The sequence below is a fragment of the Vipera berus genome (assembly GCF_964194415.1).
Source record: "Vipera berus genome assembly, chromosome: 12".
NCBI classification, from domain to species: Eukaryota; Metazoa; Chordata; class Lepidosauria; order Squamata; family Viperidae; genus Vipera; species Vipera berus.
The window spans coordinates 5,119,437-5,141,150 of NC_138215.1; the positions used below are offsets into that span (position 1 = coordinate 5,119,437).

Below are 21,714 nucleotides of genomic sequence, written 5' to 3' on the forward strand. Positions count from 1 at the left end.
TGTGTTTTAATCCTTTGCCAGATAGAACTTTCTGGAATGGAAGATGGAAGACAGAGGATCTCGGGTTGCTGACTATTTTGTGGTGGCGGGATTAACTGATATTTCCAAACCGCTTGAGGAGGAAATTCACTTCAACGATGCTTGCCATAAGCTTGCAAAGCCCAAAGAACCCATCACAGACGTGGCGGTGATAATTAAATCTCTTGGGGAAGAGGTCCCTCCTGGATACAAATGCATCGATGTCACTCCGTCAGGACTGTCTGCTGATCTCAACAATGGCAGCCTCATGGGACCCCAAATATATATGTGCTACAGGAGAGGAAGGGATAAACCCCCACTTACAGATCTGGGGTAAGTTAGTTTTACTTTCATCATTTATTGCTCTGGGGAAACCTGGCAGGAATTGGGAAGCATTTCATATGGCAGAAAGCATCCGTAGGGAATGAAATTGAAGGAGTTTTGAATAGGCCGTGCAAAGAATTTAAAATAAGCCATTCATACTGTATGTCAGGTGAATGAAACACCCGCCTCCCGAGCTTTAAAGCAGCTGCATCCTTCAGGAGGATAAATTTGGCCATGTTGAGGGCTTTCCCGCTTTTGGGTGTGCATCCAAAACTCACTTCTACTGAGATCGCTATTGAAATGAAGCCTCCAGAGAAGGCCGTTGAAACTCTGGGCCTTCCCATGGAGTCACAGAATCACAGGGCTGGAAGGGAGCATGGAGGCCTTTTAGCCCAACCCTTTACCGAAGGCAGATCTTATACCATCCCAGACGAACAGCTGTTTAAAAATTGAAAAACTGACTCAGGATTTGATTGCTATGAAACAAGTAAATTCTCTCTGGAGGTTGTTAAGAAAGGAATAAAAAAAATAAAACTGTCACTATTAATAAGGTCCTAATCAAATTTATACTAGAGATGATTGTTTAGAATATTAGGCATAATTCAAAGACCACACATCACCAAAGATATTAAAGTCATAAAATGGCTATCAAAAAGATTCCATAATAAGGAGGAGAGTGTCTTCCTTTCTCAAAAGTATTACAATCTCTGGTCATCCCAGAACACCCATTAGTGGGAAAATCAGGAGAAGGAAAAGGAGTTTGTCACACAAGATGTAATGGTGGCTACCAATTTGGAGATTTGACAACACCAAAGAGAAAGTTATTGGCAGCTTAATCCTCTTGGTGTGGAGTCAGTACGTTTCCCACTATTTACCTGTGCTTGTAGCCAAGAAACATAATAGGGAGATTGAGTGCTCTATTTATGGACTTCCCTTTGGCCCCTCATTGGCCACAGTGAGAACCTTATGATGTAATACTCTGCATTTTTGTTCTTTTGATTTTCGCTTCTTCAGACGACAATAGTAACGTGTAAATTATAAACCCATTGGGCCTATAGATGCTGCTTGGTGGCAAAACTAGAATTTACTACAAAATTTATTTATTTGCAAATATGCCTACACGGCATTTGGTTTTGAGTATGCTACAGATTCTGACTGAAATGTTGCACAGGTAGTCCTTAACTTACAACTTTTGTTTGGCAACCATTTGAGGGTACAACAGAAGTGAGAAAACTAACTCACGATTGCTCCCCGCACTTCCGACCATCTCAACCTCCCCACAGCCATGTGATCAGAATTCCAGCACTTGGTGTTTACCGAATTCCGGCACTGGGTTGCAGCATCCCGGATTCATGTGATCACCCTTTCCAACATTCCCAACCGGCTTCCGACAAACAAAGTTCTAAGGGGGGAAGCGGAATTCGCTTAACCGTTGTGTGGTTCACTTCACAACTGCATCAGTTTGCTTCACAGCCATGGCAAAAAGGCCTAAAATTGGGCATGATTCATTTAACAACCGGTCGCTTAGCCAAAGAGATTCTGATGGCAGTTGCGGTCATAACTGGACCTGGATGCCTTACGTACAGTCACCCATGCCCTTGTGACCTCTCGCCTAGACTACTGTAATGCTCTCTACATGGGGCTGCCCTTGAGATCCACTCGGAAGCTTCAACTGGTGCAAAGTGCAGCGGCACGGACACTCTTGGGAGCCTCCCGATACTCCCATATCACACCTCTCCTCCGTGCACTGCACTGGCTTCCAGTTGCCTTCCGTGTGAAGTTCAAGGTGCTAACAATGACATACAAAGCCCTACATGGCATGGGTCCGGACTACCTACGGGAGCACCTTCTGCCAATGTCAACACCCCACCGCCCTGTACGCTCCCACAGAGAGGGCCTCCTCAGGGTACCACCGCTCAAGGAATGTCGACTGGTGGCGCCCAGGGGGAGGGCATTCTCAGTGGGTGCGCCAGCCCTCTGGAACTGCTTACCAACTGAAATCCGGATGGCCCCCGACCTCCGCACCTTCCGGCGCGACTTAAAGACTTACCTATTCCAGCAGTCCGGCCTGGCCTGATAGCTCTGACAGCTCTAATTGGGGTCCCAGTTTGTTTTGCTTTGATTATTGTTTTTCAATACTGTTTCACTTTGTTGCCTGTCCTACTCTGTACACCGCCCCGAGTCCCTCGGGAGAAGGGCGGTTTATAAAAACAAACAAACAAATAAATAAATAAATAAATAACCTGAGGAGCACCTATAGAGGATACCTGGAATTGTGCTGTTATTTCAGAGTTGAATTGGCTCCGTAGTGCAGCAGAGCTAAGCGCTTGCCTTTCCTTTGTCTTCTGCCTAGGGTTTTGTACGATGGGAAAGAGAGGTTAAAACAGGGCTGTGAGATCATTCAGACCACCCCCTCTGGCCGCCCCGCGAATATCAGCAGCAGTGCCTCGTCCCAGAAAGTGTACCTAACTTACCGAAGAGCTTTGGAGAACATGACCCAGAACACGTTGGCGGTCACCGACATCTGCATCATTATCCCAAGCAAAGGGGAAACCCCGCCACACACCTACTGTAAAGTTGACAAGAATCTGAACAATAGTATGGTAAGATGTTTTCTGGATTTTGAGTCATTCTTCCTCGGTGGATTTATAATACTTGTCATAAGGTAGCATAGATGAGGGTCTGTTAATTCATCTTAATACTCTGAATTATTGTAGGGTTTCTGGCTACTTGTGGCTAGGTTTTCCCATGCTGCTCTTGATGAGTGAGCAACTCATGTTCTACTCTCGTTTACTTGCTTGTGTTATAATGTTGTCTGTTCTTAGCAGTTCTTGAATGCCATAAAGCAGTGTTTCTCAACCTGGGCAAGTTTAAGAGGGGTGGACTTCAATTCCCAGAATTCCTCAGACAGCCATGCTGGCTGGGAAATTCTGGGAGTTGAAGTCCACCTCTCTTAAACTTGCCCAGGTTGAGAAACATTGAAATACCCTGCTGTATCACTGGGAATTCATACTGATTTCTCCCCGTTTGCATTTAGTAACTGATACTGATTTACTATCTGAGATTTTTCATGAATATTGCCCTCATGGCTAATATTTCAAGTGCAAATATTATTATTTTTTTAAATGAGTGTTGAGCAATTACCCATTGCTAGCTTCAATGTGACTGAAGGTTTTCATCATCTTCTTTGTATTAACTATTAATGATTCACATAACAGTTCTGAAATTATTCACTGGTTTAAAGGCATGAATTAAACTGTACTATTTTCTGATATTCTGGGTGGTAGAAAATCAAAATATCCTGTTTAAACAGTCTGTTGAATCAAAAGTACATAGGACTTCTTCGCATGTAAAAAAAATGGTAGCTAACAGTTTATTTTTGAAAATAAACATTTTCATAGAAAGTTGCTACTCTTCCTATGTGTTAAACTGAAGGGTTTCCTTATCTCCCTATTCTTTAAGGCTGTTTCTAAACGATAAAATGTGGTTTAGGCCATTTCTTTTAAAAAAAGCACAGAGAAAACTGTGCATTTTGACAGCTGAAGGAGAAGCATGATCAACACATTTACATTGTAAAATTTATTTCTAATTACTAAAAGCTTACATACTGTTCCAGTCAGAATGACCAGAACAAATTATGGTGACAGAGGGAAACAGCAGCCTATTTCATTTTAAAATTACAAAATACTAAGCAGACTTCTGTTAAATTGATACTTCTAGAAGAAATAATACAAAATGTGATTGTAGGTCTTCCTGCCCACATTTATATCTTGAAAAGTACAGAGTGTGTGTGTGTACACACACACACACACACACACACACACAAGCACATAGATATTATAATACTAATAAATTCATTAGTATTATTTATTTTTTATAGGTTTAAATTATATGGGTCGTTAATGATTGTAGTCTCTTCATTGAACTCATCTTTTGGGATGAAATGACTTCAAAGGCTATTTTTATTGTATCCTATATATTCCAGATTGCCTTTGCTATTAAACCTTACAAAATACCATAGATTTCCGGCCCTTATATTGTACCGTACATCATATTATTCTAAGACTGGCTAGGACTCCCCCAGGACTCAGCATTTTGAAATAGAGGTAGTCCTTGACTGACAACCATTCATTTAGTGACCAAAGTTGCAACAGCAGTGAAAAAAGTGGCTTATGACTGTTTTCCCACACCTTGCAATATCTCCATGGTCACGTGATCAAAATTCAGATGCTTGGCAACTGGCATGTATTTATGACGGTTGCAGTGTCCCGGGGTCACTTGATCATCTTTTGCGACTTTCTGTCAAGCAAAGTCAATGGGGAAGCCAGATTCACTTAACAACTGTGTTACTAACTTAACACCTGCAGTGATTCACTTAACAACTGTGGCAAGAAAGGTCATCAAATGGGGCAAAACTCACTTAACAACTCTCTTGCTGAGCGATGGAAATTTGGGCCTCAGTTGTGGTCATAAGTCAAGGACTATCTGTAGGCTCTTTTAGATGACAGAAAAGAAGTAGCCTGTATATTTCACACACTTTGTCAAAAGCACAATACTGAGAGAGGTTAACTTAGAAAGCCGCTCTCAAACATTAGTGCCAGTTCACGAGATATCAGGAACTGGGGGAAGCTCAGATAAAATGTGCTGAGTATAACTTGTTGATTATGAAGTTACCTCTTAATGATTATTTTTTACATGTTTGGATGTTGTAAAATTTCATATTCAGCCAAGTTATTTTATTGCCTTTGCAATAAATGGAAATTTTGCTGTTTCCTTGTTCTCTTAGCCAGTGCTTTTTTTGTAAAAGAAAAAGGTGCCGGAACTCACACCTGTCATACAACCCACTTTGCCTACCCTACAAGGTTCCATCCAAAAAAGGTGCCGGAACTCCGTTCTGAGCGTTCTATGAGAAAAAAAGCCCTGCTCTTAGCTATTATAAAAGTTTATAATTTAGCTCTAACTGCTAGGTCAAATGTACATTTTATCATGCACATAATACATGAAAACATGTCTTTTACATCCTAAAAATCTGTGTCCAAATTGTTTTTGTTGGCAGCCCTTTCTCTTTACTTCTGGTTCAGTGCTGGAATTTAGATGTGTGGCAATGTTTAATGGGATACGGTAAATGTTTTGTTTGCCCAGACATGTTGCTAGCAGCAGAAATAAGTTAGTACTACGTAGAAAGCACCAAATTGTATGCCATTTTTGCTGAAAAGGAGTCCTAGAGTGAGTAATTGCAAGTTAAGAGAACTAAGCATTGCTCCGAAAGGTTTAAATCAGTATGAATCCAATAAAAAGAAAAAAGGTTGCCATCTCTTACCAGTATGAAAAAATAAAGTTTTTCATATGATCTTTGAGCACTTCCATTAGTAATTAGAGAAGTTGGTTTAAAGAAGCAGCATTTTATTGAATACAGCTGGTGTTATCAGATTGGTTTACGGTAAGTCTTTATGATATGACATTTGGTTTCAACATTGCCTAGAAGGTTAATTTGCTCATTCCAATGTTATGTTTCCACAGTGGGGCTTAGCAGCCTACTTGTGTTACAAGAAATCTGTAGCAAAAACCAACACCATATCATACAAAGCAGGTAAGCAATCCTAAACTCATTTCAAAAACATTTATGGTCTGGGGATACATGTTACGGGTTTATGGATTAAATGTAGTAAAAGACACATGAGCAGAAAATTCATTTTTATGCTTAGAATGTAGAACGTAGAATTACAGTTGGAAGGGACCTTGGAGGTCGTCTAGTCCAACCCTCTGTTCAAGCAGAAGGCTGTATATATTTCAGACAAATGACTGCTCTATCTCGTCTTGAACACTTCCAGTAATGGAATCAGCGACAACTTCTGGTGCAGGTTAATTGTTCTCGTTGTCAAGAACTTTCTCCTTAGTTCTAGGTTGGATCTCCCATTAATGATCTTCCACCTTTTCTTCCTGTCCTACCCTCAGATGCTTTGAAAAATAAGTCAAATGTCCTCTTCTCTGGGAGAGCCCCTCAAACATTGAAAGAGTGTTGTCACGTCACCCCTTCTCTTCATTAGACTAGTCCTACCAGTTCCTCAATTGTTCATTGTATGATTTAGCCTCCAGATCCCTTATTATTTTCGCTGCTCTTCTCTGCAGTCTTTCTAGGGTCTCAGCATCTTTTTTCTATTGTGGTGACCAGAACAGTATGGAGTATTTCAAGGGTCACCTTACTAATTTATGTTTAGGCAGCCCTTAAGACCACCCGGAGGCTTCAACTGGTGCAGAGTGCAGCTGCACGGGTAGTGATGGGAGCACCCCGATACTCCCATATTACACCCCTCCTACGTGAGCTGCATTGGCTACCGGTTGCCCTCCGGGTGAGATTTAAGGTGCTGGTTCTTACCTTTAAAGCCCTACATGGCTTAGGCCCGGGATATTTGCAGGACCATCTGCTACCGGGAACGAATTCCCATCGCCCAGTACGCTCACACAGAGAAGGCCTCCTCAGGGTACCGTCGGCTTGCAACCACCAGGGGAAGAGCCTTCTCTGTGGGAGCGCCAGCCCTGTGGAACCAGCTCCCCCCTGAGCTTCGGATGGCCCAAGATCTCCAGTCCTTTCGCCGCGGCCTCAAAACACTCCTTTTCCACCTGGCTGACCTAGACTGACAGGGATTTTAATTATGTTTACAACTCTAACTCTACTCTTTAATTTATTTTAATTTATTTCAAATTTTTATTTTTAATTTACTGTACAGAGACCTTTAAGTTCTGTTGTTGTTAGCCGCCCTGAGTCCCTCGGGAGATAGGGCGGGATATAAATCCCATTAATAAATAAATAAATAAATAAATACTCTTCCCGCAGCATACGTACCAGGGAATTCTGCTAATGACATTTCAGTGTCTGTTAACTATTCTTGAGTTTAAAAAGTAAAGAAAAGAAAACTTAATTGGGAAACTCTGGAGGCATACAAGTACAAACAACCAAGCACAGAAATAGGCTTATTTTTTTTTCCTACAGAGCCTGCCTGGACAAGTCTGTTGAAATACTTCAGAGACTTAAGTATGTAATCCACAGAGCAAAATGTCAAAATGAATTTTCTGACTGTGCTCCTGAGCTGGTAGAGTTGAACTCATTGGGAAAGTTAGGAGCATCGTAAAAGTAGCCGTGCTATTTTATACAACCCATATTTAAAATTGCTACCTGAACTTCAGGCATAGAATTTGTAAATTCTCTTCTCGAAATATTTTGGATAGCAGAATAATGCAGCAGCGCTGAGCACTACAAAGAGAAAATCAATTTACATGACACAGCTATATTACACGTATTCGGAGATAGGGCAGCACCCAAAATTCCACTGATTGCATTTTCCAAGGATTTTATTTAATTGCTATTTTGATTTATTCCATTGATATCACACCATTCGGTTCAGTCAATTATTTGAGGCAGTCAACTGCAATAAAAAGTAAGGAAAAATATATTTTAAAAGATACATTTTTTAAAAAAAGAATAGCATTGAAAAAAGATATAGAAGATAGAATGATAGTGTTAGAAGGGAACTTGGTCATGCGAGGTCTAATCTTAATCTTTAATCTAATCCATGGATCCCCAAACTTGTCAGTTTTTAAGTTTTGTGGACTTCAAGGCTTCAAGCTATGTTGGCTGAGGAATTCTGGGAGTTGAAGTCCACAAGTCTAAAAGTTGGTAAGTTTGAAGACCTGGCATAATTTTATGCCAGGAAAAGGCTTTGAATGTGCTTGTCTTGCAGATCTGAAGGTCCAGACAGATTCAGAAAGATTCCCTCAGACGAACTGGTTATAAGTCATTTTTTTCAGTGCCATTGTAACTTTGAACAGTCACTAAACGAAAAGTCGTAAGTCGAAGACTACCTGTAGTTTCTAGCTTTTTGAGGGGGCTCTTTGTCAGGCTATTTTAATAGCATTTTTTCTCTTTTATTTTGAATTTCTAGTAATCTGATAGTTACATAAGCAACAATCTTACAGCTGGGTGGCCCTGTTTGGTTGCCAAATAGATGTGCGTTTTACCACCCACATTTGTTATTAAGAGAATAATGATAGCAGTGTAAAAAAATAATGCTAGTCAAAACAATAGAGATTAAGTAGCAGCTATGAAATGAATACACAGACGTCCAGATATAAATCTCTTAAACTACTAAACCTGAATCAAATTCAACAACATCTTGAATAAAAACAAATTATTTTACACTCTTTTTCTCTTTGGATATATTACTAGCAACTAAAGATGTTACTCCTACATTTATTAATCAATTCATCAGTGAATAACCCAAATAAATGAATCTTATTTTACATCTGTTTGGTTCCAAAAGGGAAATTGGGCTGGATTAATGTAACATAAGCGAGGATTTGAAAGCCTGCAGGAAACTTTGCGCAGTTCTAGAATAAATTATTCAAAGATCAACCTCTAAAGAGATATATGTACATGACATCTACCATGGTCACAGTTGTGATGTCCACAATAATTTTAAAAAAGTTATTCCTTTTTTTTAAAAAAAAGAGTTGGTGGTTTTTAAAAACCTTTTGAGTGCCATGAATGTAGGCTAAACAAATTCCGAAACAAAAGGAATAAATAAATCAGAGGACATCAAAGGGGTGGAAGAAACTCAGCTTGCCAGAAGGATAGTATTTGTCTTGACGTGTAAAAAAAAACATTTAGGAGCCCTAGACAATTACACTGAACATAAGCCAGCAGTATGATGCAGATACCAACAAAACTCACGCAATCTTAGGCTGCTTGGCATAATGTCCAATTAATGAGAAAGAAATCATGAAGCATTACCTCCAGTTCATGAGAAATTATAGTTCCAATTGGATGATAGCAATAGCACTTAGACTTATATACCGCTCGATAGTGCTTTGGTTTGTAGTGTCAGCATCTTGCCCCCAACAATCTGGGTTTTCATTTTACCAACCTCAGAAGGATGGAAGGCTGAGTCAATCTTGAGCCGGTCAGAATCAAACTCCTGGCAGTGGGCAGAGTCAGCCTGCAATACTGCAGTCAAATCACCATGCCACTCTGGCTCATGATGCTCTGATTCTGGTCTTAACCTCTAGAAGACCATCTGGAAACCAAAATGCAGCCAAGAGAAAGCCAGTTAGAAAAATGAGTGTTTGAAACCAACATGAAGACTAGGAAACAGATTTGAATGTATTACAATCTGGACCAGGAAAGCCAAAGGGGAGACATTATAGCTGTCTTCATCCATCTGAAGGGATGACATGCAGAAGCTGGAACAGATTCATTTACTGCTTATTCTGAGGACAGGATGAGAGGTAGTGGATAGCAATGGCATTATTAAACTTAATCCACCAAACTTCCAGTTATAGCTTAGGAGACACACCATCTTTGCTCAGATATTTAAGACTGGAGCCGAATGCCTGAGGACCCCCTTCAACACAGGAAGTGTTGAGACAAATGCAAGAATGTCATTTGCCAAGGATGCTGTAATTGCATCCTGTATCAGTGAATCAGGTGGCATACATATTTGTGTAATAAGATAAATACGGCCCATGGTGGCTTCAGCTAAAGATCTGTTCTGGCGCTGAAGATGACATAATTTAAAAGACTGCCTTGAGAACTATGAATACAGATAATGCTCCACTTACAACAGTTCATTCAGTGACTATTCAAAGTTACAACGGCACTGAAAAAGTGACTTATGACCATTTTTCACACTTACGACCATTGCAGCATCCCTGCGGTCACGTGATGAAAATTTGGACGCTTGTCAATTGGTTCATATTTATGACGGTTGCGGTATCCTAGGATCAAGTGAACAGCTTTTCCAATCTTCTGGCAAGCAAAGTCAATGGGGAAGCCAGATTCACCTTGCAAAACTCACTTAACAAATGTCTCACTTAACGACATAAATTTTGGACTCAATTGTGGTCGTAAGTTGAGGACTATTTGTAGTGAATAAATAAGCAATGGGAAATTGAGCCATATTGAACTTTGAATTTTCCTCATTTGCTCTAGTGGAAGATGTCTCCAAACGTCTACACAGTGTTCGATTTAAAATATTTTAAACACAAATGAATATTTCTGAGACAGTAATTTTTGAGTTAGATTACCTGTTGGATTTGAGCTTACTTGTTCAGTTTTTCATGAATTTCATTCTCATAGTGATTTTATTTATGCTCAGAAGAAGCAGGGTTAAACTACAGTATACCTAGTATGGAACGGGTAATGTGTTATTTTGTGGCTGGTTCACACACAGGAAGCTTGGTGTAATTTTATGGTTACTGTGCTAATTAATCCTGCCACCTGATTTTGCACAGCATACCGAAACACAAAGCAACAAACTGCCTGAGATTGCACAACAATAAACTCATCCACAGCAGATAGAATCAGTGTTAAAACTAATCAAATTTAGCTAAAGAAGAGTCAGTTGGATTGAGATGGGCAGCTTTAGAAAATGAATAAAGAAAAGAAAAGAAATGGTAGGCGAATTCAGGCAAAAGTTCAAATTGGCCTCTGATTTATTCATTGGGGCTTAATTCTGAATCAGAATGAATTCAAACAATTACTATTTCCTACAGAGAAGTAGAAGGAGCGTGGTGGCTCACAAGGTTAGAACGCTGGGCGGATGATCGTCCGCCTCACGTTTGAGACCTGTTCTGTGGGATGGGGTGAGCTCCCGTTGCACGCTGCAGCTCCCGCTGACCCAGCAGTTCAAAAGCGGGCGACTGCAAATACCACTTCGGTGGGCAACTTCGCAGGGACGTGAAAGGAGCCCCCCAACTGGGCATCCCCTGGGCATCGGTGATGTCACTGACATCCTTTCACCACGGAAGGACTTTGATGCTTCTGACACAGAAGTATTAGTACAGAGAAGTAGAGAGAATGAAAACTGTTTTATTTCTGTGTGCATCGTAGTTCATATATATATGTTTTAGTTTTTTCTTACGTACATAACCTTTGAGTGACAGAGAACATTGCTTCCTCTAGGTCTCATATGCAGATATCCAGAAAAAGACTACGATTCATTTCCTCTACCGGAGTCGGTCCCTCTCTTTTGTTTGCCAATGGGGGCAACAATTGAATGCTGGCCTTCCAATAGCAAATATCCCCTCCCAGTATTTTCTACGTTTGTGCTCACTGGAGCCTCAGCTGAAAAGGTAGGGTCAATTTGTCCGCAACTATCCTTTTGGTGTCTGTGAAGATTCTCAACCATCCAGGTCATGGTCGTCCCAAAGGCGCTTTTTAAAGAGGCAACTGGACTTTCTTGTTTTTCTTTGAAGATGTTTCGCTTCTCATCCAAGAAGCTTCTTGAGTTCTGACTGGATGGTAGGATTCATCGTCCTTGCCATTTGCATTCTTTTAGAGCAGTGGCGGCAAACCTATGGCACGCGTGCCAGAGGCGGCACTCAGAGCCCTCTCTGTGGGCACAAGCGCCATCACCCCAGCCCCGCCTCCCCCTGCAGCTCCCTCCTGACCAGTAGCACTTCTGGAGGAGAGTCGCCCCAGGGCGCGGCCCGTGCGGAGCAGCGCAGCCAAGGACATGGCAGCCAGGAAGCAAGAAGACTCCGCCCTCGCGCCGTCGTGCTCAGTTGATGCTGCAGGGTGCAGGCAGAGGGCGTGGCTGCCATGGCGCTGCAGGGCCGCTTGGGTGATCTGTGGTGGGCCGCCTTGCAGGGGGGGGCGGGGTTGGGGGGGCTGGTGGTTTTTGGGCACTCGGTCTCTAAAAGGTTCCCTATCACCGTTTTAGAGAGTAGTTGAGGCCACTTGGAAGTTTATCTGTGTCTTCAGGATCAGCTGAGTTATTGAGAAGTCAGAGCTGTGCTTTTTAAAGCAGGATGCTTTCTGCCCTGTGATTCTTCGCTCTTGAAGACTGACTCTGTGTTGTCTGCATCTCAAACTGAAGCCAAGTGGTTCTCGCGGTCGGCAAGATTTTTTTCTGGAAATCTGTTTCGGTGTTTGTTCTTTTGCTTTTTCTGAGTTTGGTCAGTTAACAAGTTAGCCAAACAGCTGGAAGGCTCCAAGCTTTTTCTAAAGCAGGGGTTCCCAACCAGGGGTGCGAGACGATACTCCAGGGGTTACAAAAAAACCCTGGGTTTAGAAGCTTCAGAATTATAGTGTGTGCACATAATTTGTTTTGAACTTTTGTAAGGGGTGCGAGAATATTATCAGAAGCGTTCTAGGGGTACGGGGGATAGAAAAGGTTGGGAACCACTGTTCTAAAGTCACTTCGTTATGCAGCCATTCCTTCTTTTCCCACCCACCCCGTCTCTTTGCCACATTCAGCGCATGTGTCCAGCCATCTATTTTCTCTTTGTCTCATACAAGTACCGGTAGTCTGCTAAACCGTTTGTTTAGTGACCCTTTGACGTTACAATGGCACTGAAAAAAGTGACTTACGACCATTTTTCACACTTAGAAAAGTTGTAGCATTCCCACGGCCGCATATTCAGACTCTCGGCAACTGGCTCATATCGGTGATGGTCGCAGTGTCCCGAGATCACGTGATCCCCTTTTGCAACCTTCTGACAAGCAAAGTCAAGGAGGAAGGCACACTCGCTGAACTGTGTTATTATGTTTACAACTGCAGCAATTCATGTAACAACTGTGGCAAAAAAAAGGGGGGGGCATAAAATGGGGCAAAACTCACTTAACTGTCAGAATCCATTTGCTTCTTCAGGTTGGAGGATTGCTCTCTGCTCTCCGTTTGAGCAGGGGCAATTTTACAAAGTGTAGAACGAAATGTGATTATAGTATTTTGCTGATAGAATTGCTTTTTTCCCCCTGGAAACGAGGAGGTCCTATTCCCTCCCCCCCCGCCACCCCCCAAATTTCTTGCAGGTTAATTTTTATTGGAAGGGCACTGGATTCTATCCAAAGTCTTGGATAATGGAAGAAGGGAAAGTCCTTTTATCAGTGACTCATTGGGATCCAAATTTAGCGCACTATTGCGCTTTGAGAAGTGATGCATTAGCCTGCTGCTATAACACTACACATAAAGCTAGCGCTTTAATCGAGGGCTTATTTTTCCAGGTTCCTAAAAGTATCTTTGCAATGTTTACACCAGATGTGCATTGCACTATCAGCGTTGCCTATGGCAGAAATTTTTGATGTTGTAGAGTTGAAGAAATCACTTGTGGGTTGCAGGAGGCCCACGTCACTTAAATTAAATGTACTCTCACTTACAGGTCTACGGTGCTGCTATTCAGTTCTATGAAACATACTCTGAAGGAAATCTGACCGAAAAACAGACATCTCAGTTGGGTTTCGGGGCCACACCCAGCTCTAAAACGGTTCAAACTAACAAGTGCATCTGCCTTCTGTCCCACTGGCCGTTCTTCGATGCCTTCAAGAAATTTCTCACTTTTCTTTACCGCTATTCAATATCTGGTCCCCACGTCCTTCCTATTGAGAAGTAAGTTGGAGAGGTAGTTTGTGTCCCACGCACCATTAACTATCATTGTAGTACATAACTTGGATCATTTAATAGTAATAGTAATAATAATAATAATAATAATAATAATAATAATAATAATAATAAGAAGAAGAAGAAGAAGAAGAAGAAGAAGAAGAAGAAGAAGAAGAAGAAGAAGTAGTACTAGTTGGAAGGGACCTTGGAGGTCATCTAGTCCAACCCCCTGCTCAGGCAGGAAACCCTATACCATTTCAGGCAAATGGCTGGCCAGTCTCTTAAAAACCTCCAGTGTTGGAGCATTCCCAGCTTCTGGAGGCAGGTTGTTCCACTGGTTAATTGTTCTAACTGTCAGGAAGTTTCTCCTTAGTTCTAGGTTGCTTCAGAGGAAAGGGCGTTCGAGCCAGCCTACGTCCTTGGTAACTAGTGCAAGGCTGGCTGGCATCACCCCAAATCCTGTCCCGTCCCCCCTCAAATTTGATGATTCTTTTCTTCCTTTCCTGGTTTGCAGCAATGCAAACATGATAGCTTCATCGAACGCAGCAGTTTTTTTTATTTTAGGGATAGCTTCCAAGGTTGCAGCGAGGAGACAGGGCTCAACAATGATATGATGAGCTGTCTTTTGGGCATAGGAAAGGAAATAATTGGCTTTTTTGCTATTGCTTTTTAGAGTATGGGGCCTAGCAGATGTTTAATGCATTCATTTTATATTTAAGTGTTGTTACAAAAAGCCAGCATCTAGAAGCATGAATTCTTGTGTGCATTTCAGCTGCGCATATTGACAAAACGCATACTGGCCATAGCAGAGTCCCGTTTTCACACGATCATTGTTACTTTAATGTGTTTGTGCAAACCGCTAAGACAAAAATTCTTTAGATTACTGTTTATGATTCATCAGAAGTACACTGGGGATGCAGTTTGTCTCCTTAGCTCTGCATGCAGCTGAGATCTACTAAAGCAGCCAGAGTCCAGCTTTTTGTCTGAATCTGAGGCCTAAATAAATCTTTCTTTAGTTTCAAAAGGGTTTAGGATGCCCCTGCACCCCTTTGTAAAGCAATAAACCAAGAATCTGAAGAATACTCTCTTAGCTTGTTGAATATGATATCGTAAAAGTCTAGCATGCAGTCTATAAACATATGCTGATTTATTTATTTTTCTTAATACAAAGTGATTATTCCCTCCTTAGGCATATTTCCCATTTTATGCACAAGGTTCCTTTTCCATCTCCACAAAGACCAAGGATTTTAGTTCAGGTAAGTGTAAATTTATTCCATTCTGTTCATGTGTTATTCAGATGAGTAAGTTCCACTAAAAAATAAAAGGCATTGTAAAAATGTTAGAGACTTGGAACTGCAAATTTGCTACTCGATGCTGGAAGTCATCAAGAAATTTGTGCGAGCCACACTGTTTATGTTACAAGGCTGCTTGTTTGTCACATTATCTACTTTTTAAATATATCTAAGCCTGGGAGCAGTTGTTAAATGAAAACAATTGGCCTTTTCTAAATGTCATCATTATAAAACAAAGCTAAAGTATCAGATACTAATTTTAAAAAATCCCATTTCCTAGAAATTTGGCTTGTTGAATCTGTCCACTGATAAATATTTCTGGATCACCTTTTGAAAAACAAACCCCAGACACATTTGATATAGAATTCAATTTTATTTTCAAACTTTCTTGGGCCCTACCCCAAAATACATACTTTTTTGGCTATTTTAAATCATTTCACAATCCAATCTGATTGGTGGCGTTTTTCCCTTCATTAGATTTATGAAAATCAATTCGGTATTCCTAAAGTTTAAAAGCTCCAATGAATGTGATGTGGGAGATGAATTGCAAAAAAGATATCTGGCAGTTTGTAAAATATTTAGCTTGCAACTTTTTCTGGGCACTTGGATTTTTTTGGGAAAGGACATCTGTAATAAATTATTTAACCAGTTTGATAGAATGTGCAAACAAATAGAACAGTGCTTGAAGCTGCTTGAGATTCTGGAATCAAACCATAATATCTATTTCACATTAATATATCTTTACACTTTTTGAACTTTTTTAGAGTTCTGCATATTTAACCATCATGTTTTTCAAGCCACAGCAATGGTATTAATTCTGTGACAGGCAATATGTTTTCTATACAAAACAAATTGCTTTATATTTAAATCTTCAGGTAAATATAAAAACCATGCTTTTATTGTTTTATAGCTATCACCTCATGATAATCTGATTCTTAGTCAGCCCATATCATCACCTCTACCACTGAGGCAAGTAAAATCTCTCTGTGTGTGTGTGTGTATATATATATTTGTGTGCTGTTATGTAAGGGATGAGCAAACCAATTTAGAAATTAGTGAAGAAGACAACAATAAAAATATCAAGAAAGAAGAATTAGATTCCTCTCTCATTCTTAAAGGTTGTGATGAGGAAAACAAGATGGAAGAAAGTTGTCTATAAAATTATCCATTTTAGAGCATAGATAAACCTTTATACTACAGTTTCCTTTCAGTTGTACCTGGATTTCTCTTGCTTTTTTTCCTGCTTACCCAGGCAGCCCCATATACAGGTGATGGTCCCCTCTTATGACCACAATGATCCCAGAATTACCATTGCTAAGCGAGACAGTTGTTAAGTGAGTTAAATGAATCACTGCAGTTCTTAAGTTAGTAAGACGGTTGTTAAGTGAATCTGGCTTCCCCATTGACTGTGCTTGTCGGGGAATCGCAAAAGGGGATCACATGACTGCAACCGTCATAATTACATGCCAGTCGCCACGTGTACGAATGTTGATCACGTGACAGCAGGGATACCACAGCAGTCATAATTGTGAGCAATGGTTGTAAGTTATTTTTTTCCCAGTGACGTTGTAACTTCGAATGGTTACTAAACTTTAATTGATGTAAGTTGAGGACAACCTGTCAGGTGTCTGCAGGATCCAATCCTTTTGTCAAAGTGGGGAAAAAAGGCAACAGTACAAGGCAAACTCTGCTGTTTCTGCACACAGGCATTGTTACAAGGCAGGCACCAAAGTTTGCATTGTACCTGCCCTTCTCAGTTGACCTCTGTTGACATCCTCTGACACACTCACACCAGCCCTCTGCTCCCCTCTTTATCCTTTGTTCAACTAGCTTTGCACTCTTGCTAATTGACACGTGGCATCCTTTCTTTACGTGTACCTTTTGGTCGTACAAGTAGTCCTTGACTTACAACCATTCATTTAGTGACCAAAGTTAACAGCAGCACCGGAAAAAGTGACATGGCCGTTTTTTGCACTTATGACCGTTGCAACATCCCCATGGTCAAAATGCTAAAAATTCGGACGCTTGGCAATGTTTGCCGTGTCCTGGGGTCATGTGATCCCCTTTTGCGACCTTCTGACAAGCAAAGTCAATGGGAAGCCAGAGCCACCTTAGCAATTGCAGTGATTCACTTAACAACTTTTACAAGGTTGTAAAATGGGGCAAAGTTCAGTTAAGTATCTCACGTAGCAACAGACATTTTCGGCTCAATTGTGGTCGTAGGACAAGGACTACTGTACTTCTGCGTGATGCTTACTTTATTGCAGCATTTCCCAACGTTGGCCTATTTCTAGAGGTATTGACTTTAATTGTCGAAATTATTCTTGATGGCCATGCTGGCAGTGGAATTCTGGGAATTGAAGTCCACAATCCCAGAATGACCAACAGTGGGAAACACTGTTTTTATCATTTCTGGTTTGTTTCATTTTATGGTAGACTACTCAGAGCTGTAAGATCGGGGCAGTTGGCGGATGTCTTAAGAAAGCAAATAAAGAAATAAATGTTACGAAAAACAGTATCCAGTTTGTGGTTTTTCTTTAGGTGAGCAGGTGAAGCACACTAAAAATGGGATTGGTGTCTTTCCAGTCAAGCTGAAAGTCAGTCAAAGCTACATCAAAACTTGTTCTTGGTTTGTGAATCCTAATTTATTGAATGCAGGCAAGAATGAAACTAGGTTCAGAGAGAGTGTGGCAAGGGTTCCATGTCTGGTTTGTTTTATCTCTAATGACTTGTTTTCAGTGAATTAAGTCCATTTCTGGCTGTTACTGTGTGCACGTGTTAATTACAAACTTCACTCTACAACTTTATTTAAAAGTTAATGGAGCGCCAAATGGAAAACTGCTTTTTAATCTATTCTGTGCTGTGTAATTTTAGTGCTACTCGGATTAGTAATTGAATACCCTTATGCTGAGTCATTTGCTGCTGGGCTAACATTGGGGAGAAACATACTTCAGTTCATGGAAGAAAGAGGCCATTTGTAGTATTTATTCCTATTCCTTTTTCTTTGATTACTAGCGGAGGGAAGTTTTCTGCTCTTCTGCAGAATCTAGGACCTGAGAATGCTGTAAATCTCCTGGTTTTTGCAGTGACGGAACATAAAATCCTCATCCACTCTTTACGCCCTTCGGTCCTCACCAGCGTAACTGAAGCCCTGGTCTCTGTAAGTTGTCAAACACGTATTTTCCAATTAAGATAAAAGAAAAAACACCCCCCCCCCCCAACCAACCAACTGGCTGTAAAATATTTTTTAAAGCTCAGGGCCCTAAAAATAATTCTTACAATTTATTACAGATAGTCCTCGACTTGATTTGTTTACTGACCGTTTGAAGTTGCAACGGCACTGAAAAAAGCAACTTATGGCCAGTTTTCACACTTACGACTGTTGCGGCCTCCCCACGGTTGCATGATCAGAATTCAGGCACTTGGCCACTGATCCTTATTTATGACGCTTGCAGCGTCCCAGGATCAAGTGATCACCTTGTGTGACTATATATATATATATATATATATATATATATATATATATATATATATATATATATATATATATATATACCGTATATACTTGAGTATAAGCCGACTCGAGTATAAGCCGAGACCCCCAATTTCACCCCCAAAAACTGGAAAAAGTTATTGACTCGAGTATAAGCCGATCCGCCGTTCTGCAAGCCTCTGCCGCCAGCAGAGGCTCGATCCGCCATTTTGCAAGCCTGAATACACAGGAATACCCTGTGTGGCCGCGGCTCTCGGGGAAGCCCTGGCTGTCCGCTTCCTCGCTCCACGCTGCCATTCGGGGCCCGCACGTTCCCCGGGCAAATCGCGGCGCCCAGCAGGCGAGGAAACACGCCCGCTCCAGTCGCCCCCCCTTCCCTCAGGAGACGCGAAGCAAGTGACCGCCCGGAGCTTACCGAGGACTTGCGCGCGGCCGAGGCTTCGGTGCTTCCAGGATCGCGCGCACCTCTCCCAAGCCGCCGCCGTCCGGAGACCTGCCGAAGTTTGGGGAGGTTTGGGGAGGTGCGCGCGCACCTCCCCAAACCTCCCCAAACGTCGGCAGGTCTCCGGACCTCCGCGCCCTGCCTGCCTGCTTTCTTTCTGATCTAGTGTGACCTTTTGACAAGCAGAGTCAGTGGGAGGAGCCAGATTTGTTTAAAAACCTCATGATTGACTTAACAATTACAGTAATACACTTAACTGTGGCAAAAGGTTGTGAGATGACACACAACTCATTTAACAACTGCTTTGCTTGGCAAAGGAAATTTTGGTCATAGGTCAAGGACTACCTGTTCTACCTTAATTTAAATTTAAAATGGGCTAGAGTGGATTTGGGCCTAAATAGAAGGGATTTGTGGATCTGGTAACAATGAACGATTGCATGAACTACTATAGAGATGTCTAGTCTAACAAAGAGAAGGACTGGGGGTGACATGATAGCCATCTTCCAATATTTAAGGGGCTGCCACAGTAAAGAGGCAGTTAACCTATTTTCCAAAGCACCTGAAGGCTGGACAAGAAGCAATGGGTGGAAGCTTGTTAAAGAGAGATTCAAGCTAGAAGTAAGGAGAAATTTCCTGATGGTGAGAATAATTAATCAGCGGAACAGCTTGTCCTCAGAAGTGGTGGGCCCTCCATCATTGGAGGTTTCTAAGAAGAGACTGGACAGTCACTTGTCTGGAATGGTATGGGATTTCCTGCTTATGCAATGGGTTGGACTAGAACACAGGTCTGCAACCCACGGCTTCGGAGCTGCATGCGGCTCTTTCAGCCGTCTCCTGCGGCTCCCAGTCCTCTGCCATGTGCAGTCCAAAAAAAAAAAGTGGGACTAAAAAAGTTCAACCAATCAATTCAAATATGCAGGGTAGGTGCATATCTCGCCTTGGCTCCACTCTTCAGTCAAACCCTGTTCTGCACATGCGCGCATGTACGTGCATGCGCACACAGTTTTTGCGGCTCCCAGTTTTTCCTTTTGTGAGGGAACCGGTTCAGAGTGGCTCTTTCACTGTTTCAGGTTGCTGACGCCTGGACTAGAAGACCTCCAAGGTCCCTTCCAACTCTGTCATTTTGATGTTCTGATCCTGATGTTCTGATGGGCCTCTGCTCCCTTTTCTAGGATCCATATCTGTTTGCAACATTTTTGAGCTTGTGTTGTTTTTTTTAGTGTGTTTAGCTCCATACCAGCTGCAGATCAAACTGAGCAGGAAGTTCAAACACCGTTTGTGGAGTGGTAGGAAGGCCAGTTGTTCAAAGAAATGAAGTCAAAAATTCCACTGAGCTAGCAGAAGCCCCTCCTGGCCTCTACTTCATGCTGAGTGTCATGTTTTAAACATTTTGTTTGTTCTGCTTTCACCTCCTAAGGATGTTTGCACAGATGGCTGCAGAGCTGTATTATTCGTCTAGTTCAGATCATTATGCAAAGGTTCTCCATTTTGTACAAATTAACAGAGATAAATAAAAGCATCATTTGTTGTTGGAAAAAGCAGGTATAAATATACCAATCAACAGTCATGGATTATTATCGTACCATTATTTAGAATAGTTTATTGAAGAGAACTTCTCAGTTGTATCTATCCGTTGGCCTAAAGAAAGGAATGGCTATTTTCCATAGTGATGTACTAGTATTGAAAGTAGAACGTGGTTTGTGAGTGTTCCCTTTTCTTCAGAGGCAGACAGCCTTTCTTTTGTTAAGAAGCATCTTTTTCCAGGTATAATCTGAAAGGTTGACCGGAATCTGACAGACAGAAACTTTATTTCGGTCATTGACCAATAAGTACAATCAATAAAATGAACAACATAAAACGGTCTCCAAATAACAAGCGTGTATAGCAGGGGTAGGCAACCTTGGCTCTTTTATGACTCGTGGACTTCAACTCCCAGAATTCCTGAGCCAGCCATGCTGAGGAGAAAGGGAGAGGTTTCCAAGCTGAGCCATGCTGGCTCAGGAATTCTGGGAGTTGAAGTCCACCAGTCATAAAAGAGCCAAGGTTGCCTACCTCTGGTGTATAGATACCTTGAGATGTTTATACTCTGAGACCCTCTTTTTCTTCTGTAGAACATCCCCGAAGGTGCTTTTTCAAAATGCAGCCAGACTTTTCTTTTTCTTTGAAGAGGTTTCACTTCCCATCTAGGAAGCTTCTTCAGTTCTGACTGACGGTCAGGTCAGAACTGAAGCAGCTTCTTTGATGAGAAGTAGAAACCTCTTCTAAGAAAAACTTAAGAAAGTTCAATTGTCTTTTGAAAAAGCACAGCCATGACCTGGACGACTGATAATCTCCCTAGACATTCATTAGAACAGGTTCTCTTGGAAACCCAGAGCAATTTACTCAGGGCCTAAAACATCTCTTTGGATGTGTTGAAACTAGTTCAAGAGTTACAGGTTGTCCACCTTGTTGGTCTTGAAGCACATCTGGCTATCTGTATTCAATATTTTTGTTCTTCTCTTTTGAAAGATGATATTTCCTTTCCACTGGCCGTGCCCGTACATTCCTCTCTGCCCCCTGGCCTTGGCTGATGTTCTGAGCGCACCGTGTCCATTCATAGTAGGAATTGATTCCAGATATTTTGATCTTTATGACCCTCCACCAGATGTTAGCTGTGTTGACCTAGATACCAATACCATTTCACAGTAAGTATTCGGAGAGCTTTGTTTGCTCGCTTTTTTGTTAGTAATTTAGGGGCCAGACTTTAAATTAATTTCCCTAGGTTTGCCA

At 41.5% G+C, this 21,714-nt stretch overlaps 1 protein-coding gene across 3 annotated transcripts in view; it reads left to right on the plus strand.

Annotated features, from left to right (window-relative positions):
- DENND4A (DENN domain containing 4A) overlaps positions 1 to 21,714 on the plus strand; it is an 82,992-nt gene that overhangs the window by 11,939 nt on the left and 49,339 nt on the right. For all 3 annotated transcript variants that reach the window (XM_081337564.1, XM_081337563.1, XM_081337565.1), the window contains exons 2-10: positions 22 to 351; positions 2,696 to 2,945; positions 5,863 to 5,932; positions 11,300 to 11,469; positions 13,498 to 13,724; positions 14,908 to 14,974; positions 15,921 to 15,979; positions 18,026 to 18,170; positions 21,454 to 21,629. In XM_081337564.1, the coding sequence (XP_081193690.1) occupies positions 44 to 351; positions 2,696 to 2,945; positions 5,863 to 5,932; positions 11,300 to 11,469; positions 13,498 to 13,724; positions 14,908 to 14,974; positions 15,921 to 15,979; positions 18,026 to 18,170; positions 21,454 to 21,629 (1,472 nt within the window). In that variant the 5' untranslated portion in view covers positions 22 to 43. The remainder of the gene's footprint in view (positions 1 to 21; positions 352 to 2,695; positions 2,946 to 5,862; positions 5,933 to 11,299; positions 11,470 to 13,497; positions 13,725 to 14,907; positions 14,975 to 15,920; positions 15,980 to 18,025; positions 18,171 to 21,453; positions 21,630 to 21,714) is intronic.